At 27.7% G+C, this 27,432-nt stretch overlaps 1 protein-coding gene across 2 annotated transcripts; it reads right to left on the reverse strand.

The window, feature by feature from the left end:
• Nucleotides 1–496: 496 nt before the first annotated feature.
• On the reverse strand, nucleotides 497–27,382 carry LOC135927602 (coatomer subunit beta-like). 2 transcript variants are annotated; one of them, XM_065463706.1, is made up of 24 exons: nucleotides 27,224–27,382; nucleotides 27,052–27,182; nucleotides 26,495–26,664; nucleotides 25,996–26,110; nucleotides 25,728–25,820; nucleotides 23,964–24,101; nucleotides 23,697–23,819; nucleotides 23,535–23,642; nucleotides 21,020–21,317; nucleotides 20,655–20,725; nucleotides 20,338–20,493; nucleotides 19,884–20,074; nucleotides 19,635–19,761; nucleotides 15,698–15,769; nucleotides 14,671–14,859; nucleotides 14,233–14,316; nucleotides 13,738–13,842; nucleotides 12,740–12,884; nucleotides 5,365–5,484; nucleotides 4,967–5,136; nucleotides 1,937–2,149; nucleotides 1,390–1,483; nucleotides 849–982; nucleotides 497–688 (listed from the first exon to the last, which is right to left on the reverse strand). In XM_065463706.1, the coding sequence occupies exons 1-24, from the start codon at nucleotides 27,315–27,317 to the stop codon at nucleotides 632–634; spliced, it is 3,198 nt and encodes a 1,065-aa protein (XP_065319778.1). In that variant the 5' UTR covers nucleotides 27,318–27,382; the 3' UTR covers nucleotides 497–631. The 2 variants fall into 2 exon arrangements, with proteins under 2 accessions (XP_065319778.1, XP_065319777.1); XM_065463705.1 differs by having other exon boundaries at nucleotides 26,950–27,182.
• Nucleotides 27,383–27,432: the final 50 nt, after the last annotated feature.

Here is a 27,432-nt window from a genome sequence, read left to right on the forward strand (position 1 = left end):
TGTTTAGTTGGACATTTTGAGAACACTCTAAACAGAGACCGAATCAAAGGCAATGGGGCAATATAAAAACGGGGCGGGTTAGGACCTTTTTTAAAAAATCGGTTTCGATTAAGTTTCTGTTATCAAAATTTCCGATAAGTAGTTTAAAGTTCTTGAATCCGAATTCAGGTTCACAAATCTATGTAAAAATTATTAACAAAAATTTTAAAAAAATGAAGATTATTTTATAAGGTTTTGTTAGATGGGTTCCACTAAAAAAAATTATTCCAGGCTTGGAATCGAAATAAATTGTTTCAGACTGTGTCACCTGCTACAAAGAATATTTTATTTTGTATAAGAGAATTAACTAAAATGTTTAGATTTTGCGAAAAGCATCTCCGACGAGGAGTCATCAATCTTTTTTCCAAAAAATAGTTGAATATCATAGGAAATTTCCTGAGTTTGCCCGAGAATATAAAAGTTTTTAGATTTGAATTATTAATTTTATTAAAAAAATATATATTATAATGATCTTATTTCAGTTAAATATATTTTGTATAAATTTATAAAAGGTAATGAAATTAAAGTTACACGTAAAAAATAGGTCATAATTATAAATAAAATAAGTAAGAAAAAAAACCCATTAAATATTTTATTTTCTGTTCTTCTGTAACTGGTTAATTTTGTCACCCAAACTGAGTGCCATGCCCTAAAAAAAATTAATTTTATGATATTTATAGAAATTTAAAAAAATCTAGATTAAGACTGTTAATTAATACTCCTTTATGATATAAAATAATAAGTTAATTTTAATATTTTAAGCAAAAAAATTTTTTGCGATATTAAAGTAAAAAAATACAAATAAAAACTTGAGTTTTGGCTCTAATTCTGACGTGCCCCAAGATAGTGACAGACCGAACTGGAGGTGCAATTTCTTTATCTTCCATATCGCCTTCAACCTTATCTTCTTCAAACTTAGACGAAGTTTTTATATCGCTTATAGCTAAAATGAATATAAAAAAAACAATATAAATTAAAGAGGAAGGGAATTAGAGAAATTCAAGGCCTGAGATAATCTTTTAAATTTAATTTAAAATAAAAAGAATGGTAAATAGATAGCTAGCTCTACCGATAATTATTATAAAAAATTTCTTTTGTTTGATCGACAGCGGGACTAATATTTTTCAAATGCCAACCTTCTTTTAAAAGGCCATAAGAAATATAAAAAATATAGTCACATACTTACTAATAATAGAGTATATGTTTTCCATTATAAAATTAAAAGGGATAACTTTACAAATCAATGTCGCACTTTAAGTTTAGAATGACATTTTACAAGTTAAAATGATAATGTATATAGATAATAATCCAAAGAAATAAAATATGGAGAATGAGAAATCACGAAATTACTTTTTTCGAGGCACACGTTGGCCAAAGCGTCTTCGCCAAAAATGGATTTTGCGTAAAGGTTAGCGGCCAGGAAACCACAATCCCCCTTTAGTGCCTAGGTTTTCATCAATATGAATAAAATAAGATAAATTATTAACAAACACTCGCTTTCCTCTTATTCTAATTTAATCATTTTTTATGTTTAAACATTAGAATGTCACTCTAGATATTAATTTAATATGAAATATTTAGTGATCTTTGATTGTTATAAATCTATCCTAGAGGTTTGAAATCCCTTACCTTCTCCTTATCAATTTATTCTTTTCCTCCATCTCCTCAAACAACCATATTTAACCCCAGTATTGAATAAATACAGGATATATATAAAGTAAAAACATTTTGAAACTTTATGGATAAAAATGTAATTATAGATTTTAAAATATTTTTTCCTCACTGAATCTCTCTATTTCATTACGTTGATCCAATCCACCCTGATTATTTCGTAACAATTTTTAAATGAATGTATTTTTTTTTAAAAAGTGTCCTCAAGTAGATAACAAATGACAACCTGATGTGGGGTGAGGCTTCTCATACCGGTACCAGCTATCAAAAATTCTAAAAAATCGACCAATTCATCCTTTTCTTCTTCCAATGTTCCTTCGATTTCTCCCGGCTCTTCGATCTCATTTTCGGTTGATTGGAATTCCCGCGCTTTTGTAACATGGGCACCGCTATCCTGCTTGACGCTTCGACGAGATGTAACCACGCGATTCACGCAAACCTTTGTTATAAAAAATGATTGTTTATATTTTTCCAGAGGGATTTGGCTAAAACTTCCCATACAAACTAAAGTACACGTAACTAAAGTAGTGTTAATTTTACCATCATAGTTTTTTTATATTTTTGGAGATATCAAGGGCCAAAGTTTACGCTTATCGATTGCTATTCATTTAAGGACTAAAAATCAGATTTATAAATAAAGATTATAATATCAAAATAAAATGTATATTTGAAAAGTATTTTCTTTTATAATATGGTAGTCCACATTTACCCCATTTTAAAGTTTAAAATACAAAAAACATAATGAGATTCTCGGATATAAAATTTTTTGCAAATGTCACAAAGACCAATTTATATCAAGTTACTTAAGACAATGGTTTTATTTGTTCAATAGATAGCATATGTAATTAATTGTTCTGATATGATTTAAAATGAGATATTTTTAAAATAGGGAAACTACATTATATTTATGTAGAATTTTAAATTCGACAAAATTAAAAATACAAAAATACGAAGTTAGATTGTTTGAAAAATATTGTGATACATGTAATATGATTTTGACAGTATCATGAATACTCGTATATAAGATCCTTTTTGCATCTTATGCTCTGTATCTTTTGGATATTTTAATAAGATACATTATTTTCAAAAGCATCTGGTATCCTTTTCATTTTCTTGATATACAAGTACTTTTATCTATTTTTGTTTAAAAAATTCAATATTCACTTTAGCATTCCCCCCCCCCCCCGTGTATTCTTTTGCATTAATTTTGTTGTTTTTCTTTGATTATTGTTACGGAACACAATGTTGGTAAATAGTCAAATTCTAAAATGACACTTAAAATAAAAGGAATATAAAACCAATCCCTGAATGTAGCATAGTGGGGTTGATCTATATTAAATAGAGACGAGGGTCAGATTTTGACCAGGGTTGTGTTTTAAAAATAAGGTTAATTTTCAAACTGTCTCATCTGCTTGATTTTTATAAAATGGGATAAGGTTAGCTTCAAAATAAATACTTTTTAGCATATATAATAGCAGAAAATATATTTTTTTTATTTTTTCCATAAACAAGGAAATAAAGAGTTGAATATTTATTAAAGAGATTTATTTGTTTTTACTTAGAATTTCGAATTTGGGATATTCTTCATTATTTATAACAGCTTGAGTCCAAATTTAAGCAGAACTTTATTTTCATATTTCTAAGAAAATCATATACTACGATGGGGGGGGGGATATATAAATTTCTTTCAAATTATTTAAAATTAATCTCTTTTGTATGGTATTCTTTTCCATCACAATGATGATTATTTTAATACAATTATGGACAGGAAATTATAAAATTGAATTATCTAATTTTATATACAAAAATAAAGTTTGTATATCAAAAATAATGAATACCAAATTAAAAATATAAAGATAGGAAAGAAAAAAGAGGCTAATGTTACAGAACGCAAGGTGCTAGTAAATAGTCTTTGGCAAAAATTAATATTCTTTAATCTAGTTTTTATTTATATATATTGGGAATAAATAAGTTATTATCCACTTATAACTCAAAAATTTTGAAAATGTCGAGTGGGACACTCCATTTATAGACCGACGACATGCTACCCTCTCCTTAAAGTCAGTAACCTCACTGTTTGCTCCAAATAATTCACATAATTCAGCCGCCTAAATATCCATAATGGTCACTCATCTGATTCCATTCCACTGGAATTTAGGTCTGCCACTACTTATACTGAGGATATCCATCCCTTGCTACCAACGCCACATTTCCCTAAATAATGGACAAGGGCCTTGATTGCAGAGGTATGCCGAGTCTTGTCTGTGATGGCATTATCAACCGGACTGTAATATCCTATTCGCCCCCAAGCTCTCAAGAGCCCAAGGGAGAATTGATTCTTAAGTGATTTTTTGAACAGTGGTAGTAGCATGTCCACAAAGGATTACTCCCTCGTCCCTGAGAGCTTGATTACTAGGCTGGGCCAATTCTATTCTGATTCAGTCTTGATATCACCTTGTAATGGCTTTTGATCTGATGAAATTTCCGTCTTCATTTGATTTTTACTAAATTTTTATATATCTCTTAATTAAATTCCTTTTTTAAATGATCACTCAATTAAGAATAATTTTACTTCAATTAATTTAAAAATTTCGTATCCAAAAATTTAATAAAATTTACAAAAAATTAAGGGTATTTTTATCAATTACAGGTATAGATTGGTCTTAATGACATTTGCTTAAAATTTAATAAAAATAGGAGAAACTCAATAAAAGAATTCTAAACTTTAGAATGGGGTTTTAAATGGACAGCCACATTGATATAAAAATATATTCAAATATTTTAAAAAAATCGAATGCACATACTTAATTTTGATATAATAATCATTACTTTTGTAGTTTCTAGCAAATCTTTAATAGAAAGCATTAAAAATAGGTCATTCTTCGTACTTTGATCCCTGATTGATATCTTCAATAAGCGCAAGAATGAGAAAATTCGAATACTGCTTTCGCGAATTCGCGCTAAGTGCGAATGCAGGGTTAGTTATGTATACGTTAGTTTGTTATACAAAATTTCACTCAAAGCAAAAATCATTTTTTTTTGGTCGTTTGGACATGGAATCTCATTTTAACAAATATTCTCCAAATTATATTATAAATGTTTCCTCCATTCCTCGATTATTTAATATATATTTTCTAAAAGGCTGTTTTTATTTTTCATTCATAGCCTGTGTCCCCATTTTTCAATACAGAACCAAAATGATATACCAATCACCCTTTTTTTCTACACTAACGTATAAACTAAAAAAAAGTGTTACCTTGTTTTCCCATTCGAACTCGGACCACATTCGCCTGAAGGAGGAATCGGTGAGAGCACTGTCGTCACTACCATCACGTGATGCGATGACATAATCGGTGACATCCACCCGTATCTCCTCAAGGATGACGGCGTTTCTATCCTGAGCACCACTGCTACTGACCTCATAAACTTTATTTATTAATGTAAAGACAAGACATAAATATAATCAATAGGGTATGTGGTTGTGGCATGTCAGCTAGATATACCAATAACATTGATAAGAATGCAAAGATATAATTGCCAATATTATAATTTTTAAATTCATTTTTCTGAAATTCGCAAAAATTAAATTAAAATGAGAATGAGTATCTCTGCTTTTTCCCTCACCAGCCACAGATTAAAATAAAAAATGAAAACCTATATTTCCGAATATGATTCCATTTTCGGTAGAGGAGACCTTGACAGAAGCCTTGATGTTACAAAAATCGTTGGGGGGCAAATTGAGGGGAGCGGGCTTATCCACCAGTTTCAAATCGCCTTAAAGATAAAAAATAAAATTTTCAATACGTTCTTTATTTACGATTCAACATTATGATATACATTATACGTGGTAAATATAGTAATATATGTTAAAATTTTTTATGTGCATAATTTTGATATATTATATATCTATTAGTTACATAAATATTGGATTATGGGATCGAGTAAAAATATTATACCATTATATCTTCCCCTCTTCCTTAACTCTTTAATTTCAATTATCTTCCTTCCCAAAAAACTCTAGCAAGTCCTGGGTTGCCATGAGTAACTCCATCCCTTTTTCCAATGATTCTTGTGCGCTTGCCCTGTTTTCACCCCTCCTCTCAAGCACTTTTTGGGCCATCAATTTATAAATAGTCAGGTGGGCCACAACCATACCACACTCTTCCTTCCTCAAACTGTTTTGCTAACCTCATTAACCGGACTGACCGATTCCGATAATAGCTATTGTCTCTTATTGTCAAACATATGCTCATCTCCCCGTGGCCGATCTCTCCTATTGGCATCTCCGGCCTTGCAGTTTATACTTCTTGCCTTCGCCATCCAGTCATCCGCCGGTGGCTTGAATATCCTGGATATGAAATTGAGCTGTTTACTCGGCCCCTAACTTCCCATATCATGCCCTCTTGGCCGTTTTTCCCTTCTCTGAGTTCTAGCATTGTCAACCATTCATCCGTCAACGGCCTAAGGACTTTGTTTATGAGTTAACCTTCATTACTTGATCTCCCATTTCTAGGCATTCCATAAACATTCTGTAATTATCAGCTTGTTTTTCTTATTATTATTTATTTTTTCTCTTTTGTTTAGATCCAGCTCATTATAAGATTATTTTATTTAACATTTATTGATTTCATTTCAAAATAGACATGATATGTGGAGTTAGGGGACTGAGTATTGTACTCCAATTCTAGATGACTATATGAGTATAAGTACGGTTGGCAGTGGGAATAAATCGAGGGGAAGGACGGTGGGAAGACTACGATGAATAGGAGGTAGTAAATTCCAAAGAAAGTGGGAGCCAGTAGGTCGACAACGCCCTATTATCAGGACTGGATAATCTGGGAGACGCGGTCAGCATAACGGGTTGCGGGATAGGGTGGCGCGTTAAGGATGTGGGACGCGCAACAATTTACAACATGACCATCCAATAAATGTGTGGAGGGGAGGAATAAAAACAGTAAAACGTCACAATGATCAGGGGAAGAGGGGGTGGAATGAGTAACAATTTAGGACTTGGTGGAGTCTTTCGGGGTGGAAGAATATTGAAATAAAAATAAAGGATAAGAAAGGGGAATATATCATCGTATAATATTTTAAAGGGGGTGGGTAGGGAAAGGAAAGGGGTTAAAAAATACGGAGAAGGTATGACAAGCAAGATAATTTTTTTTTATGTATTTAGAATATTAATAAAAGTTGGAGGGGAAAGATTAAAATCAATAATGATATTTTTTTAAAAATTTATGGAGAGGAAGGATTTAGATGAATAAATATTAGGGTAACTTTACTCTGTTGGAGGGAAAGCTTATGTTATAAATATGGGAGAAACATTACCATGTTTGGGAATGAGATTTAGTGTTATTAGATAGAGGTTAAAAAAAGTATACAAGGGAGGGAAAAATATAATATTAAATATTTTTAGTAGAATTATTTTTGTTAAAAACAGGGTTAGGTATATGAAGGGTCAAATTCAATTAAATGTTTTTAAGAGAGTATTTACTTTATTGAAGTATATGTAATAAAAAAAATAAACAAAATATATTCATAAATAAATGCATATTATTAAAGTTGATAATATTTTGATTCATTCTTGAAATACTGTTTCGTTTTCACTTTCTCGGGCAGAGTAATTTTCTGGTTCTATTGAATAATCATTTTCATTTTTGCTTTTAATGAATCGTAAATTAACTTTGTCCTAGTCAAAGTCTTCATTTGATTTCGGTTCTTTGTATGAAAATTATTCCAAACGCACTAATTTCTTTATGAAGAAGTTGAACTTGAAAGGGTTAATAAGTTATTTGCTACTTCCCTTAAAAATCAAAATGGACCAAGTCCATTCCACCAGCTTAATATTAGGATCTTATTGGTGTTGTATCATACCGCATTCCACATATTTTGTTATCAAAGATATCGCTTATTACTTGACTATCACCACCTTGCAGAATACCTAGTTCTTTTATCATACCACAAGCTTTATTGCAACTACCATATCCCGCATAACAAGATAGGCAAAATTTTGTTGTTGATAAACGAATATAAAATTTTTTATGTGATCCAATAATAACACATTATCTTATATGATGATTTCCCAGATTTAAAATTACCTCTTATCAAATATAATGTTGTCCTCATATTAAGTGCTCCCGTAGAAAGTTTGTTCAATCCAGGATAGCTTATTTGTGGAGAGAAACGAGAGGATTTTTTTTAAAAATTTATTAAACCCGAATTTTTATAAAAAATAATCAGGGCAATGATATTAATGCTATTTTATTTCGGTGTAAATTTATTCTATTCTCTGGTATTTTTTTCCTTAGTGCAAATTTTTATATTAAAGATTTATAAAGTAACTTATAATGTAGCTAGTTTCATTTGAAATGTAAAGGCAACTAGTTATATTTTTAACAACATGAGTTATTGATATTGGAGATCTAATAAGTAGAAAGCATTATGAGTAGGGATGTAAGACAGGGGAAATTTCCCCTCCCAATTTTCATAATATGCTTTTTGCTTAAATCAACATGATTTTTATAATATTAACATTTTCCCAATTTTAAAAATGGTCCTATGATAAAAAAATAAAATTTAAACATTTTTTCCTCGTGGTTCATATCATAAGTTATAATTGTGTTTTATTTTTGAATATATGTTCATTTCCTTATCTCCATTTTCAAAATTCTAGAAGATACTTGTAAAAATTAAATAACTGTATTTATATCATAAATAAATACAAATGAAATTTATAAATAATATAAGAAATTTTAGTAGAAAATATTTATCGTAATCAATTTCACAGTTTTTAAATCAATGTGTTCAGTTTTTAGTCGAAAATTTTTATTTTTAAATAATGTGTTTACAGTTTCAAATCAATACATACAACACACATACTATATTAAAGTTTTTAAATTGCTCATGTTTGATATTATAGATGCTTAGAAAGTATTCAAATGTTTGGTCCTATTTTTATAAACACAAAGCTCAGAATAAGGACTGTATCACAGTGTGCAAATACTGTAGAATACAACTTTCCCAACTCAACAAAGATGACAATACATATTTCTAAATGCAATAGATATCTTAGAACATTAATTAATAATATAATTAACAATAATGTAGATCCAGTAGAAGTTCAAGTCATAATCCCACCAAATAATAATGTTGCTGATTTCAAAACTACATCCTCCTATATTAATTCTAATAAAAATGATAATATAAAAATTAAATCATTTCAAAAAATCAATACCTTTTTCAAAAAAATAATTTAATGAAATACATTGATAATATAACAGCTGAAGAACAAAGTAAACTGAATATTGAATTTGCATAAGCCATTTTTATTTGTCCATTTTCAATGTTTTTATTGGAAGAAACTATTTCAATCCTTAAGACCTGCTTTTAAAATGACTTCCAGATATTTACTAAGCAAAAACTTATTATACAGTAAATTTAAAAGCATCAAATATATAGTAAATGAAAAACTAAACAAAAGTGACTCATTAGTGTTGGGCCGACAAGAGGGGAATGCATTATCAACTTTATTCTAGCAACCCCTTGTCCCATTTTCTATAAATCGATTGACACAGGAACAAACATACATACAGGGGAATACATATCAAACGAATTTTTCAAAGTAATTGAAGAGATGGGAATATCAAAATCACCATAATAACTGACAATGCAAGCATTATGAAAAATGAGCCCTTGTAAAAATGAATTGAATGCATTTAGCCCTCATGAATTAAATCTACTTCTAAAGGATATAGCAAATAAGATATTATCGATTCAAATTTTAGTCACAAAAGCTAAAAATATCAAATATGTAAAATCAACAATATTCTTTTACCAACCTTAAAAGAAAAACAACTCCTAACCAATAATAATAAAATTGTTTCTCTAAAGTTGCCTAGCCCAACTCGTTGGGAAGGTATATTTTAAAGATAAACTTGTTAAAAAGTAAAGATATTCTATAGGAAATGGCAATTCTTGATATATTTACTGATCGAGATAAGAGACTTACTTTTCTCGATAACGATGGGGTTTTAAATATCTAATGCAAGTATACAATTTTATATGTCATATTTACACAAATAGAGATATTGGAAGGGGATAAATCCAATTTATCTGATGTCCCTCAAGCATTTATTCATATCGGGGAGACATTTAACGATTATAAAACAATATCAAATCTATTGTTACAGAGCGAGATTTCAGAAATTGAGCAGTTTCTTAAAAGGCAAAATAGATTTTGTTTTGCCGCTCGTATTATCTAAATCTAGATATTCAGAAAATCGGTTAATGATATCCAACTCTTTTACAAATTCATTGTCTCTTAAATTAAATCCGCAAAACCTTGCGTAAAATATATGAGCAGCATAAAGTATGTCCCGCTGAAATCTCGCTCTGTAACAATAGATTTGATATTGTTTTGTAATCGTTAAATGTCTCCCTGATATGAATAAATGCTTAAGGGACATCAGATAAATTGGATTTATCCCCTTCCAATATCTATATTTGTGTAAATATGACTTAAAATTGTATACTTGCATTAAATATTTAAAACCCCATCGTTATTGAGAAAAGTAAGTCTCTTATCTCGATTAGTAAATATATCAAGAATTGCCATTTCCTATAGAATATCTTTATTTTTTAACAAGTTTATCTTTAAAAACAAGTTGGGCTAGGCAACTTTAGAGAAACAATTTTATTATTATTGCTTAGGAGTTGTTTTCCTTTTAAGGTTGATATAAGAATATTGTTAGATTTTACATATTTGATGATATTTTTTAGCTTTTGTGACTAAAATTTGAATCGATAATATCTTATTTGCTATATCCTCTAGAAGTAGATTTAATTCATGAGGGCCCAATGCATTCAATTCATTTTTACAAGGGCTCATGGTTTTTTCATAATGTTTGCATTGTCAGTTATTATGGTGATTTTGATATTCCATCTCTTCAATTACTTTGATAAATTCGTTTGATATGTATTCCCCTGTATGTATGTTTGTTCCTGTGTCGATCGATTTATATAAAATGGGACAAGGGGTTGCTAGAATAAAGTTGATAATGCATTCCCCTCTTATATTTGTCCGCCCAACACTAATGAGTCAAATTTTTGCTTTTGTTTAATTTTTCATTTACTATATATTTGATCCTATTAAATTTACTATATATTTGATCCTTTTAAATTTACTGTCTAATAAGTTTTTGCTTAGTAAATATCTGGAAGTGATTTTAAAAGCAGGTCTTAAGGATTGAAATAGTTTCTTCCAATAAAAACAATGGGTTATTGAAAATGGACAATTTGACAAAAAAATGGCTTGTGTAAATTCAATATACATTTTACTTGTTCTTAAGCTGTTATATAATTAATGTATTTTGTTTGTAAGGTATTGATTTTTTTTGAAATGATTTCATTTTTGTTTATATTATCATTTTTATTAGAATTAATATAGGAGGATGCAGTTCTTAAATCAGCAACATTTTTATTTGATGGGGTTATGACTTAAACTTCTACTGTATTACATTATTGTTAATTATATTATTACTTAATTTTCTAAGATACCTATTACATTTAGAAATAAGTAGTTATTTTTGTTGAGTTGAGAAAGCTGTATTCTAAATAACAGGCCCTTTTTATTCTCAGCTTTGTGTTTATAAAATAAAGACCAAACATCTTAATATTTTCCAAGCATCTATAAGACCAAACATGAGAATTTAAAAACTATAATATAGTATGTATGTTGTATATATTGATTTGATGACTGATACATTAATTTAAATGAACAAAACTGTTAAATTGATTACTATAAATATTTTCTACTAAAAATAACCTTTAAAATTTCTTATATTACTTATATATTTCATTTGTATTTATTTATAATATAAATATACTTTGTAAAATAGCTATTGAATTTTTAAAAGTATCTTCTAGAATTTTGCAAATGAAGATAAGGAAATGAACACCTATAATAAAACAAACCATATTTATAACTTATGATATAAACCGCGAGGAAAAATTGTTTTTATAAAATATAATAAAATTTGTATTTATTTTATCATAAGACCATTAAAATTGAAGAAACTATAGGAGAAATTTCCCCTGTCTTAAATCACAAACAGTTTCTTTAACGACAGACTCTTTTTAAGCTCTTTTGCAAACTTGTATTTGTTGCATACATTCATTGAAGAAAAGTAGATAATACACCATTTTGATCTCAGCGGTGGGAAACTACTTGAACTTGGCATATGTTTATTTTAAAAAAATGTAACAATTTTTATAATGACGGATATATGTGAATTAAATAACTTAACTCGTTCAAGATCCCGAAAATATAATTGTAATATAAAATTGAATAAGTTAAAAGCAGATATCTTAAGATTAGCAGCTTTCATATTGGCCGCATTATTCCGTGACTAATGTATACACTTTTGTAGATTTATTTTTTAATTATATTGTTAAATTGTTAGGAAAAAGTGATTTTCCAGGGTATTCAAAAACTTATAAAACGGGAGCATGTGTTATTTTTTTATAATATGAAATGGATTCATTGTACGATGCTTATTTTTATATGGTTAAATTAATTTTAATTTGATATTGGGATTAAATAATAAAATTTGATGAAAATAACTAATAAAATAAAAGGCAATATGACAGATTCTAACATTCGTGGATTAGGAACAATTAACACGATTTCTAAAAAAATTTACATTATTTCAAAGAAGGATTCAACTGTAATGAAAAAGAATTTTCTTTTTCTAAAAGAGAGGTCACAGCGTTAAAGGTAATTTAATAAATTTAAAAAGTAACTACCAGTATTTAATAAACTATTTATTCAAAATTTAGAAAAAAAGTTCCAATACACATAAAATTCATGTATTCATTTCAAACGATGATTTTAATTAATTTATATATGGCCTCTATAAAGGTTAGCAATATATTTTGAACATAGCTAATAAAATTAGTCATGTGCTAAAACCTTTTGTTTATATTCATGCTTTTTTTATTTATATCTTTTTTTTCCATTTATTCTATTTACCTAGAGTAGCTAATTCCAATTCTAGTCTTTGCAAAGTATCGGGGGTTTGATTAACTATAAGCACGTCCAGCCTTATATCCCTACCAGTAACGTCCACATAAGCTTCGGCGTAAACTGGATCTGAAAAACCAGTGAGTTGAGTAACCTGATAGTGGAAAGAACAAATATAGGGCTAATAGTATAGTCAATAGACGACAGCAAAGATGAGAGGATGCAATGATGGTAACAATATTTAATTAAAATTCACACTTTTTTAAAAAATTCGGAAAGATTTCAATTACAGTCAAACGTGTCTAATTTTAGCTCTTGGTAATTCGGGCAACTTTTTACTTTGAAAAGTGGGCATTTGTTGTTTTTTGTTGTATTCATTCATTTATATTATAAAATTTATCTTTTTAAACTTATTCGTGTCAAATATAAAACAAATATAACAAGGTATCATTAATTATAAAAATTGAGGTTATTATTTTTACCATCTTACTCAAAGAGATTGTGCTAAACGATTTAATATTCCACAAAATTAACAACTGAATTAATTACATAATTTTATTCTTATTTTGTATGCAAATATTTTATAACAATTTAAATATATGTACTACATTCTTATTTAAGCTTACGTATAAATAAATAATTTTATTCATGATTAATTTCACTTTTTGCTAAACTATGAATATAACAGATATAGTAAAATGTTTTTTTTAAATAAAAAGTCTTGATAAATTAAGCAACCAAGTTGGGCAAAAATCCTGGTCCCAAGGTATAGGATTGACAGTATAACAATTATTTTTAAAAATTAATAGCATTCTTATTATTCTAAAAATTTATTTATTTATGGCGTCAATATTTGCAAATATTTTAGGGGAGGGGGTTCCCATTTCCCCCAGATTATCTTAATGCAACATAGGAAAGTGTTCGAAAGTTATTTTTAAGTTTCAGTTAAGAATCGAAATATTTTGAATATAAGGAAAGGAAGAAAGAAATTGAAAAAAAAACTATACTTTATTAAGCCGAGATGAATTGATAATATTTTGCATTTCTTTGTGGCTGGTGCCATCTATCCCAGTGTCCCCTATAGCTTTCAATAGACTGGATTCGAATTGGTCCTTGAAGGAAAATGCGTTTTTATTTAGATTTTATAAAATTTATAAGGGAAAAATTAAATTATGTGAATAAAGTGTGTTAATCTATGTCCAAAACATCAAAAAATTAAATTCACAAACTTTCGGAACTATAATGAAATTATGTAAATAAGCTATTTTAAATATAAAAAAGTGTATAAGAAATAATCTTAGAATTTTTTTTAATAAAGTTCAAAATGTAACATATGATTTTGCGAAAGTATTGAAACTTTTCGAATTTCTTTAAAATGGTTTTGGATATAGCGCAAGGTAAGATTATAAATAAAAAATTTTTTAAAAAAAATATAATTATAGCTACCAACAAAAGCTATTGTCGTATAAAATAGTTAAAGAAAAAGATAAATAAGGATTAACCTCTTGTCCATCCAGATCGCCATGTTTGATCAGAGGCATAAAAATGATTTCGGAGTCCGGTTGAACCTCTGAGCTTTTTATTCCCTGATTAAAATAATATAAAAAAAAGGTGTGAAAAGATTTGCTGGCTAAATAAGCAATATTTTTTTTTACTGATCAAAAAAAATATAATTATTAGCATAAAACAATCGTGTAAGATGCCAAGGGAAAAGTTTTTAAACCTATCAAATATCTAATTTATTCAATTATCTATCGAATTTATTCAATTTATATCTAATTTATTCAATTATCTATCGGATTTATTCAATTTATATCTAATTTATTCAATTATCTATCGAATTTATTCAATTTATATCCAATTTATTCAATTATCTATCGGATTTATTCAATTTATATCTAATTTATTCAATTATCTATCGAATTTATTCAATTTTAAACTTTATTTCGGTTGGCTTGTTGAGCCAACGTGTTAGCCTCGACCTTAACAATCTTATTGAGAGAGTCGCGACAAAATCTCGAAAAGATATCCAATAAAACGGAGTTTCCGTCGCCATTTTTGGAGGATAGAGAGCTCGAAAGAACCTTTAAACACAGCATTATTCGATCCGTATCATCCGAAGTGATGCGCTTAATTGATTATTATTTTTTTGCGGAAAAGATTTTTTAAATATACTTTTTTTTTATAACTAACTAAACTATTTTTTTTCTTTCCTTATAAAAAAAGTTATCTAAAAAAATAATACGATTAGAATGCCATTGTAAATATCAGAAAAAAATGAATCAGGGCATAGTGGCACGTGGGATAGCTAGGAACAACATGCTTGAAGTTAATTTGAGAATGCCTTAATTGTCATTATAAGAACGAGCGATACGCCCTATGGGATGGATGATAAAAGCGTATAATAGGAAATTAACTTGATTTATGATATTCAAATGTACAAAAAAAAAATTTTCCCCTCAAAAGGAGCAAAAAATAAGAAAAACACTTTAATAAAAGGGTAATTCGAGAAAATAGAGGTAAGCAGCGGGTGACGTAAAAAATATATTAAAATAAAATGGCTAATGAATTAAAATTTATAAGCCAATGGGCGAGGAGGGAAGATTATTTTTAAAAAGAGGCGGGTGGATTTGACTCAACATTTCTTTTAAGCCAATGGGCGGGGAAAATATTTTTTTCAAACCATATATATTGGCAGATATAAAACGGCCAATTTAAACCTCTAAATGGACTTTTTTTTATATCAAACTTGTGTAATAAACTACTTTTCTATTTCGATAATATTTTATTTAAAATCAATTTATTTTTTAAAATTCAAAAATTAAGTTATCTTTTGATTATGTAACGAAAAGTGATAAAGTCTAAGGCACTAAAAATGGAGTAAATAATGTACCAATAAAGTTCAAAAAATATTGATTGTTCCCCGTACCGATATCTTATTAAATTTTTCAAATAATTCAAACATACCTTTTTGGGTAAACTGGATTTTCCGTATCGCAATATCGAAGCCAATATTAGCATCGTACGAGCAAAGAAGGACTGGTTTGAAAAAGAAAAATAATTTTAAGATGAATAAGATTTGATCGAAATTGAGAAAAAAAATGCTATATTGTTAACTTAAAAATAATTAGCATTTTAAATATGAGAGGGCAGCATCGATCAACGAGTTTTTCGGCCAAGGCCGGTTCGATATTTGCTATATCAAGATCAAGAGTGCTTTCAGTGTAGAGAGGGATATCCGATCTGCCAAAAGTCCATTCCATTAAAAATGATATAAATGTTCATAGATGCCTGATTCGATATGATCAGTCTCTAAAAACGTGTCTTTTATTAACCTTTATTATTAATTCTTGTCTATATAGACACTATAATATAATTATTCAATTCAATTGATCTTTTATATAATATTAAAACAAATACGATATGTAATATTGAAATAATATTGTATAACAATATACAAAATTATAATTTTGAAATAAAGTCGATTATGGTGACCTTTAAACGTATCAGATATAACAAAAATAATGAACATTTATAAGCTCCCCTTATGAAAGCAGCCAGCATCAGTTATCTGTATTATTTTGTTTTTTAAAACGAAATTCCTCTACTATATATAGATTTCAGATAATATGGTTTCACCAGTATGCTTTTGTGTCACGCTTCTAGTTGTCAGAGTAAAATATTTATCTCAAAAAATATTTTTTAAATGACTAAGACTAAACGTGATATAAAATAGATGCTTGAAATGATCTATCCATAAAATCTGTTAGATATGAGAATTTAGAGAATACCAATAAAATAGAATAAATAAAATTATATACTAATTACTTAATTAAATAATATTAATTGTAATTTAATAAATTATAAATTAACATAAAAGGAAAAAGTAACAAAAATTAAAATTAAAGTCAACTAAAATTTATAAAAATTTCTTCTTCATATTACATTTTTTTTCTCTATATTTATACTAATAAAATTCATATAATCTCGTCATATTCATATTTTACATGAACTCTAAATATTTAACTTTATATATATAAAAAAAACTATTTTCCGAAACTATTCAAATTTATATAAACAACTATTTAATTAAATGCAAACACAAATAATGACATTTTAATTATTACAACACTCTTTCACTTACGTTGGATCCATCCTTCTGCGAATTAACAACTTTCTTTCGATTTCAACTTGGTCTTGTATCTCCACCAAATCTATTCTTCTTAATCTTTAATGTATTCTAATTTATAACTACAGCTGTGAACATTGAGTTATCCCCATCTTTCGCGAATATGTCTCATAATGTCTACCATAAAGATTGCTTACAATGATAACGCTCTTTTGTAACGATACTGCCTCTTGTCATGATCCTACCGATACAAATCTCTTGTAACAATAACCATTTCTTGTAATTAAGATCTCTTATATGATAAGGATTTCTTGTATCTTAAATCCCAAATAAAAATCCGATCTCTAAATGAGCTCGATTGCGGCATGAATTTTCTAATGATGAAAGCCGTTTCTTTTATGAAGATTTTGGTTAATAAAAAACCTAATATTTTGCTAAATATTATCAACTTAATTCACCGTTAAACATATATCTTTAATAAAAATAACGAATTTCTTTTAGCTAAAACGTCACATGTACGTATAACGATCTCTTGTGATGAATTCCTTTTAACTATCACAATCTCTTGAGACTAAAACGACTAATTCTATACCTTTTCGAACTACGACCATTTGCCTGGATATTGATACCATTGTTTTTTTGCTCTCATTCTTTATGTCGATGGTCATTTCATACATCCATATGAAGAAGAAATTTTTATAAATTTTAGTTGACTTTAATTTTTATTTTGCTTTTTAATTTTTGTTATTTTTTCCTTTTTTGTTAATTTATCATTTATTAAATTACAATTAATATTATTTAATAAAGTAATTAGTATTTAATTTTATTTATTCTATTTTAATTGTAATCTTCATAAAGAGAAACGGCTTTCATCATTAGATTCATGTAGGAATCGAGCTCATTTAGAAATCGGATTTTTATTTGGGATCATTTGAGATACAAAAAATCGTTATCGTATAAGAGATCTTGATTACAAGAAATGGTTATTCAAGAAATTGGTATCAATAGGATCATGACAAGAGGCAGTATCGTTATAAGCAATCTTTATCGTAGACATTATGAGACAAAAGAGATGCCTTGGCAAAAGATGGGGATAACTCAATGTTTACAGCTGTAGTCGGACATGAACGATTGTTAGAAACTAAGAATACTAGGCAAAGGACAGCTGTAGTTATAAATTAGAATACATTAAAGATTAAGAAGAATAGATTTGATGGAGATACAAGACTAAGTCGAAATCGAAGAAAGTTGTTCATTCGCAGAAAGGTGAATCCAAAGTAAAGGATGTTGTAATAATTAGAATGTTATTATTTGTATTTGCATTTAATTAAATAGTTGTTTATATAAATTTGAATAGTTATGGAAAATAGTATTTTTATATATATAAAGTTAAATATTTAGAGTTCATGTAATGAATATGACGAGATTATATGAATTTTATTAGTATAAAAATTAGAGAAAAAAAAGTAATATGAAGAAGAAATTTTTATAAATTTTAGTTGACTTTTTATTTTGTTTTTATAATTTATTAAATTACAATTAATATTATTTAATAAAGTAATTAGCATTTAATTTTATTTGTATTCTCTAAATTCTCATATCTAACAAAATCAAAAGTGATAGAACAGAATTTTGATCCAGAATAAATCAGATTTAAAACATAAGTCGTAGATGAATAAACACAATCTAGTGCATCCCGACTAATTCTTGTCCTATCAGGCAATTCTGATGAGAAATCAAATATCATATTTCTATTTTTTAAATAATCATATAGCATTCTAAAAATTATGCACGCTGCTATAAAAAAAATCGGCGATTTTTCTAGAATAAAATTGCAGGCGGCGCACAGGTCTACATATAGCTCAAAATTTGGCCAATAGATGTCCAACCATCCTACATCTGGAAGCTAAATTTCTAGGCTAAGGTAATTTTGTGGCTAAAATTGTAATTTACGAGCTGCTTAACAACACTATTTGAAATGTTGAAGATAATATAACATCATTTTTTTCTTTTAAAATAATCGAATTTTTTTATAAACATTATTTAGAGATAACCGAATTCTGAATAGCAATTTACAATCAGACATTTTCAGAAAGTTTTTATTTCGTTTATAGCTGGTTTTATTTACTGACTGGTAAAACTGATTGATGAATTACTAAGTATAATTAGACATATATTGGCGCACCCAAAAATTCAACGATTCTATATTTTCGTTACGACACGATGGCCAATCTTGGAAATTTTTTCTTATTTTACCAAACGCGTTTTTCTTTAAGCTATCTGCCAATTGGGTGGAAACTCTAAACCTTCTGCATTACGTGTTCGATAACACTAGTCACAGTCTAGAAAAATTGATAAATTTTCAGAATATGGCATTAATGTGTCTTCATTCAATAATTCCATTTTTTTAAATATGTTTAAAAAATTGGTTCAAATAGAGCCGTTAATACACTTCTGTCCATGACTTAGATAGAAGATAACTTTTCCAACGAGATTCTTGATAATTTTTTGGACATTATTTATTAGCTCCACAAATGCCCTTAAATTAAGGTATATTTTATGGGGCTGGTGCTAAATCGTTTTCAACCTTATCTTCAGATATATGACAATGAATCATAATTTATGTTGTCGAAAAAGCGTACTCTGGGTAAATAAGTTTGTAATGCCCATATTAGGAAAATAGCGACTAGACAAATAGCCCTTCATTAGAAAGTTAAATATAAAAAAATGAGGATTTTAGTGTATACATTTTAAAATGACAAAATGAGTACTCACATTAATCTTAGCATCGTTTCCTTTGTTGGCTTCCATGTATTTGAAAGCGATTTTGGTAAGATCGTTAGCCAAACTGGAAGCTACGAAAAATTCTCCATTTGAAGCAAATTTTTTCAAAGGGGGGATCCTTGGTGAAATATAAAAAGAATAAAAAAATCAAGGTATTTTTTTTTTAAAAAAGAAAAATTTCATTCTGATCCCTCCCTCCATTTTCTCTAACATTAAAAGCAAATGTTTTTTGGTTATAACTCATTATCGGTTTTAGTTGCTTTATTGGATTTTTCCAATGGGCTTTGAGTGGCGTAAGTTCCATCAGGCGTTATAACGGGCTTATTGGACTTAATTTCAACGATGTTTTTATCCGTAGCAGCAGTTACATCGACGTTTGTATTCTCTCCTTCTTCGGAAACAAGTTGATTCTGGTCCGGAACCAATGGAATCTTAATGATTGGAAAGACAAAAAAAAATAGTGCTATTTCTTAAGAAACGGTTCCAATTCTAAATCGCTAAAAATTGTAAATCTCGCTTATATCCTCTAGAAAACTTTTAAAGTAAATCTGAAAGTAATAAATAGATGCTAGACAAGTATAAACACTTAAAAAACTTATCCCTAAGAAACAAATTTTAATTTTTTCTTTTATATCTCTTTTATTTATTTAAAATCTTCTCTTGTTTTTTCTTTAAACAAAAAAAAATTAATTACTTTCCCCAAGGATTTTGTCACTACGTCTAAAACAGCTTCTAACTGCGAATTTCCGTACGAATATTCTCCTAGCAACCAAATCGTTCCTCTAAACACGTAGGGACATTTTAGGGTAGCGAATATTTCCAAAAGCTTCATTACTATACCTTCCGTCATCTTATTAAAAAAAATTAAATGGATATTAAATCTCTTCTATTTTTTCATAAATTTTATTCTTCTGAAACATAATTAATTCCGATCTCATTTATCCCTTTATGAAAAGTATTGAATTTAAATAAAAAGGATATCGATCGTAAATAAGTTTAGTTTGATAATACCTGAGGAAAAGTTTGAACAGATTCCCGCAAAAGAGATAAAACTTGGGAAGCCGGTGATTCCGAATTATTAGCTAAAATGAAAAAAGAAAATTCTATTAATAAAAACAATATATTACGATAACAGAATATCTTGCTCCATCACTAGATTTATAAATTTTATAGAGCTAAATGAACCCTAAATCGACGGGCACTGCTTCGTCCCATCTTCAAAAAATCCCGACGCCCAGGATCTGTTCAAGGAAATAAAACGAGGTAAACCTATGTCATTCTCTATTTATTGAAAAAAGCAGATCTAAGAAACTTATCTTATTGGATTAAATTTAAAAAAAATCAATATCAAAGAATAATTAGCTTGCAGAACTCACAATTATTCTCGTTCACCAGAAAGCATTCTATAAGGGTCGGAAAAATTTGTCCCAAAATATCGGGGTATTTGGGAAACAGGCAATTTCTAAGCGTTCTGATCAGCATCGTCTTGTATTTGTTAGAATCCTCGTTGGGGTTACTTTCGTTTACCGTGGTCACGCTGGTAGGTTTAGAATCCGAAGCTAGCTTGGAGCCGTGGTCACTGGCAGTAGTCGTGGGGCTACTAGTGGTAATATTTTGCTGCATGTCGGAGGCATCCTTTATTTTAATAATCTCCTTTTTGAGAACCGCTATAAGCTTAGGGGCAAAAAGAAAGGATAAAAAAAATTAAATTGTTATCATTCTACTCATGACGTCTTATTCATTTTAGCAAAATGCATTAAAAATTACTCGTAAAATTTAATTGATAGAGACCTTGGTAACGCTAGATAACCTCTGAGGTCCATTATTCAAAATAATTTATTTTACTCTCAAGTGTTTTTGACTTCTAGAAAAGGTGAAAACAGATTTTTAATATTGACGACGAGTTTAAATTTACTATAATTTTGTAAATATGTTAATTAAATGAATATAAATTTATACTAAAAATAGATCAGATTATGCTAAAAATTGATTAAAATTTTTTTATAGATATAAAACATCAATATAGATGCCATTATGCAAACATTTTAAAATAAATGACTTTTAAGATTATAAAAATATGCGCCTAATTTCTCCATTAATGGATTATTCAAATTTGTATTATCAATTAGTTAATTTTTTTTTAAAAAAATTGATCTTATTGTTATGGATAGTAATTTGCCATGTTATTGTAAAAAAAAGAAAGTACATTATAAGTATAGGAATTCTATAGTAAAGGGGGTTTAAAATCAATTTACGATTCATTAAGGGCATAACCTAGTTCTATACCTAGAAATCTAATGAGGTATTTTATGCAATCTATGTCATTAATATTGAGCCAATTTTTCATATTATTTATTTTCAAATCTAGGACATTCACACCACATTATAAGTGTTTTGGATTATATATTCGATATATAGTAATTATAGGATTATTTATTTTATTTTGAGGACGTGAACTCGAATTCTCATGTTTTTGTTGATGCCGAACGTCTTTTAAAAGTAAGGGTGGTTCAATGTATCAAAAAAATTAGTAAAAATTATTTCTTCCATTAAATAATTCTAAAATAAAATATTATTGAGCAGTTACCTTATTATTATATAAAAAAATGGTTAAAAAATAAATAAAAAGAGGTTTTTTCGTGGAATCATTTTTCAATTTCTTCATATTTTTAATTTTTTTAGTTTTTATGCCTTCATTTTGAAGGTAAAACTTTTTTATGGAACGATAATTTAATATTCTAATAATACAATAGGAATACGTGGTTTATCTTGTTTCTATATTAATTTAAAAAAGTAAAATAGTGGGACAAAAACACATACAATCACGAAAGTAAAATAGAATCTTATTTTTATTTAGATATTCAATGATTTGTGCGGAATAATTGTTTGATTGAATATTAAAAAAATTCAATTAAAATATGAATCAATTTTTATTTTCTTTGCCATCAAATTATATTTATATCAAGTATATCATAAAATAAAAGTTTTATTTTACCAAACCGTGAAACCTTTTTTTTTTAAATTTTATCTCTTAAACCGGACCCTGTTTTTTTGTCGAAGGTTCACATACCTAATTTATTTTAAATAATGTGCATACCGCTATCTATATTGATATTTCTTATCGATAAAAAATTAATAAAAACTCGAAAACCAATCTTTTTTTACTCGGATTAAATTTTTTCAAGCATAATTTACATTCATTTAATGATGAACATATTTAGTGAAGTTTCCAAATTTGGAAGCATTATCTTTTCTGGAAATGAGAAAACACTGAAGGTTTAAAAGTAGTTTTTTTTAATAAAGGACTTCAGGGGCTGTCTAATGATGCCAAACATAGCTCTCCAGTCTCCACCATTTAAAATTTTCCGAGTAATATTTATTTTTACGCGTTTTACCAAAACGGTACGACGCCATTTTTACACTTTAAACCCTAATATCTCTTAAAATAATAGTTTTCTTAAAAAATTCATCGTACTATTTTCCTCATAACATACTTAACAATGACACAAAATGTCATTTAATTCGAAAGATGTACACGAAACTGTCCATTTCAAACGGAATGCTATACTTACTTAAATATAAGAAACAAGGTTTAGTGTATAGGAGTGATGGGTAAAAGAAAGAAAGGAATACCGAAAACCCAATGAGCCCAAAGAGTTAAGCCAATATGGCAAAATATACATGGATTATACAAATGAATAATATAAATTGGAAAGAGATATTGAAGGAGCTTACCACTCGAAAAGATAAAAGCTAAAAAAAATCATTCACTATATTTCATTTTCTAAAAAAAAGATTATTCCGTTAAATACTTCGTCCAAATCTCTTCCCTTTTTACATTTATTTAAAAAAATATCAAAAGTTTAAAAATATGAAGATATTTTTTTATACATCGCGAACATTCCTTGAGGATACAAGTTCCAAGGCCAATTCCAAAGTTTTACTCTTGACCTCCAAATCGCTCGAATTCAACAATCGCAAAATATCCATCATCATATCCTAAATTTTTTTATAATCATTTTCAATGAAAATAAAAAAGGGATAATATTTAACCTCGAGGACTCTTTCGTTGTTCGCATTTTGATCCTTGAGTTCCAATAACTTTCCCAACACGATAAGTTTTACGTTATTATCGTTTTCCTTAACTATCAAATCTATGTAACAGGTAGTGGCAGCCTTTTTGTTTAATGTATAAAATGTTTTTTTATTTATATAATATAATTCTTAAATTTTCTTTTTATAAAACTTTATATCCTTTTTCCTTTTATTTCAATCGACCTCTTTTTTTAAAAAAAATTAGTTATTCTTTCTTTTTCATACTTTAATAGCAGTGGGAGCAGAGGATATAGACATAAGGGTTCCGGCTGCCTCATATTTGACCGCGTTATTGCAAGAATTTATCAGATTGTACACGCACCTGATAAACCTGGATCTTTCGGATGGGTTGGAACGGCACACCTTTTATGTGTAATATTATATACTATGTTCATCTAAATAAGATTGCATATTTTTTTTATATTTTTTTAAAATAAATTTCTTAAGCTTGAAAGTGCTAAAGATAACTATTTCAAAAAAAACGCACAGAATTAGTATAAGAATTAGAGTCTTGCAGGGCCAGTCCGAGCTGGCACTAAATTCATTAATAAAATATAGACCAGGCCTGGTCCATAGCTAAAAATATTAATCCCCTTTTTATGCACAATTAAATATCACAATTATAAAATGAATTTAAAGAAAATAGGAAAGTGGGAAATATTTACTAAAAATTTATTTATTATATTTTGTAACAAATAGGAAAAAAAATATATTGTGAGTTTAAGGTTTCTTCCCCATAAGGCCCTGCCTCAATGGGTCTGGTCCATTCTAAAAAAAATTCGCCACTTAGCAGTGAGTTGGCTTGGGCCAAATTTTCTTTGATTTGGCAAGTTTATATTTTCTTATAAGAATTTCAACTTTTACCTTACTTTATATTTAAAAAAATAGGAGTACAATTTTGGGTTACAAAATCGACTCAATTTAAAGGTGGGTGCCAAATAAACCTTCAGATGCAGATTAATTTGCCCCAACCTACCCTAAGTGAAAGCCATAATACAAAACTAGGCTTAGTAATATATTAGAGTCGACTCAAAATCGAGTTAAATGAGGGGATTTGGCAATATTACCAGGGTTTTAGTTTCATAGCTTTAGAATAAAATTATTGGCCATATTCTTGGTACAAACTAATAAGGGTTATAGTTAAAGTATAAATATACTTTAAAATGCAATAAATACCTTATTATATTCATAGAAAATAATTATCTGAAAAGTATATATCGATGCAATGATGATTTTTATTAAGAAGAATGGGGAGTGGGTAGAATAGGTCAAACACCTATCCCATCTTTTATTTTCAAAATGGAAGCACATCCATGGTAGCTAAAATCTGGGACAGGTTTCAAAAATCGCTAAAAGTCTTTACATACACATCTTTCTATAGAAGCATGGAACATGACATGTATTAGGCAATAAGGATCTTATTAAAAGAGAAAAAGCTATTTCTTTTTAAAAAAAAAAACCAATCTAATCTCAAGATTAAATCTCAATAATCAAAAATATAGTAAGGAATAATTTAAAAACTTAATAGTATCATGTAGGGAAATAATTAAAAATATTATAACTCCAGTTAATAAATTTTTTTTAACTCTTCAGAACAAAGGTGGTGTATGCATGAGCCTTATATTCTTGGTAATAAAAAAATGAGAAGATATATTGAACCTCACATTATTTTAATATTTTGTAATAAAGTGTATATACAAATATAGCAAATTTCATAATTATCGATAAAATAGACCTATATATAGTTAAGAATTCTTTTTTAAAATCCCGTTTTTATCAATAATATTTGAATATGGTAAACTAATATATAAAATTGAAAATAATATTTTTATTTCTATTTTTTGTTTGAAATTATGACACAAGATGTAAAAATTTTATATTATTTATTATTTTTCCAGTGGAGTAAAATATTATTCTTATATTTTGTATGTATTATTTGATATTTATGATGTATAAAATTTTATATAGGTAAAAATAAATTTTTTTAACCTTGTAAATCAATTCCACAATGACTAATTGTAAAATTTCATTGAAATTTTGCACCTGGTCTATGCAGCTGTGTAAGTAATTCAGAGCCTTTTCCTATAAACGATTTCATGATTTATTAAAAATAGATATATATAAAAAAATATATATAACATTTTGTAATTATATTCCTCTATTTCTTTCTTTCTTCTTTTTACAATTTTAAATACTCTTGAAATTAAGTTAACAATATGTATATAAAAAATAACTGGAAAATTAATTTTTTAAAAACTTGATCAGCATGTATTAGCATTATGAAAGCGTTCCTTTTACATGAAGCATCTTGTTCAATTTCCAAAAAATTTCCAATCAATTCTGGTGCATCAGGTATCAAAAACTCAAAATTCCTTAATTTATTATTTTTGTAAGCAAAAATTTAAATAATTTAACCACCAACCTTAATGAATAGGGTAAGTTTTATAAAATTTGTGAAGATAATGCAGCCTACTATTCAATATGCAAGCTTCTAGTTTAGCAGAATAATAATAAATTACTAAATCGATAAAGAAGACCCTAACCCTAACTCAATGCAATGGAAGAAAGAAATTTTAAAATAATTTGACTTAAATGTGTCTTATGATAAATATTTAATAAAAAAAATATTAAAAGATATTATTATATAAGTCTAAGACATTATTACATGTAGAAAAAATAGCAATAAAAAATAAATATTAAAAAGAAATTCCAAAAGATGTATTAAAAAAAATTGATTTAACAAAAGAAATATATACCTGTATATAGTATAAATGGCCAATACAGCATTCCTTCTGACATAAGAATGTTTATGTTCCAAGCAAGCTCTGATAGAAGGCATTAATGGTTCCAGCAGTTCATATTCTTTTAATTTACACAAAAATCTCAGTGTTGAACCCCTTATAAATTCATTTGGATGTTGTAAATCCTAATTAATGATAGTTACATATATATATATTTGTAAATACATATTCTTATAATTATAAAAATATATAATTTACAAAAAGGAAAATTTATATTTTTAATAAATTTAAAAATAACACTATTATAATAATTAATATATTTATTTTTGCTAGTTATAAATATGTTATATATTTAATAATAATAAGAGTAGAAAAATGGAAAGGTAAATAATTATTTTTATATTATAAAAATATAGTGTTGTCTAATATATATTAAAAACAGGTATTTCACTAATAAATGAGCTTATTACTTTTCTGTAGGCATCACAGACTAAAATCATCTCAGGTAACAATTTACCAGTGGCATTTCTTTTGGGAACTATTTCCCAAAATATTAATAATAATTTTTTGACCTGATGATCTTGCTGTGGAAGCAAATATCTAATGACCAATATCAACATAGATGGGGGCAGCTTTTCCCCATTTAAAAGAGCAAATATCAATTTTTTCAACGCCTCAGTTTTGGCCTTTAAATTACCATTTTCTTAAAATATTTGGATAAATAATTTAATATATTATAAATACCTATATCATGTTTTAATTGTGACTCTTTCGGCGTGTCTGAATCAGTTGGAGAGTTTATAATAACGTAACAGGGTTGTTCTACCTCAGCTGTCATTTTCAAGATGCAATGTGTCAATTAAATTAATCCACGCAAAAAGTGTTTTATTTTTTTATATTCCATGCTATAACAAACTTTTAACCGTGCTTAAAAATTATTCAAAATATATTAA

This window comes from Gordionus sp. m RMFG-2023, chromosome 3 (assembly GCF_954871325.1).
Source record: "Gordionus sp. m RMFG-2023 chromosome 3, tfGorSpeb1-WG-v2, whole genome shotgun sequence".
In the NCBI taxonomy this organism is placed as follows: domain Eukaryota; kingdom Metazoa; phylum Nematomorpha; class Gordioida; order Chordodea; family Parachordodidae; genus Gordionus; species Gordionus sp. m RMFG-2023.

What these genes read in the sequence shown, in the direction of transcription:
- LOC135927602 (XM_065463705.1), bottom strand. Translation starts at nt 27,317, where the DNA reads ATGACAGCTGAGGTAGAACAACCCTGTTACGTTATTATAAACTCTCCA. An exon ending in GCCATTTATACTATATACAG is followed by an intron (nt 26,111 to 26,494) that starts GTATATATTTCT and finishes TAATAAATTAAG; the next exon opens with GAATTTTGAGTTTTTGATAC. An exon ending in CTGTTCAAACTTTTCCTCAG is followed by an intron (nt 20,494 to 20,654) that starts GTATTATCAAAC and finishes TTTTTTAATAAG; the next exon opens with ATGACGGAAGGTATAGTAAT.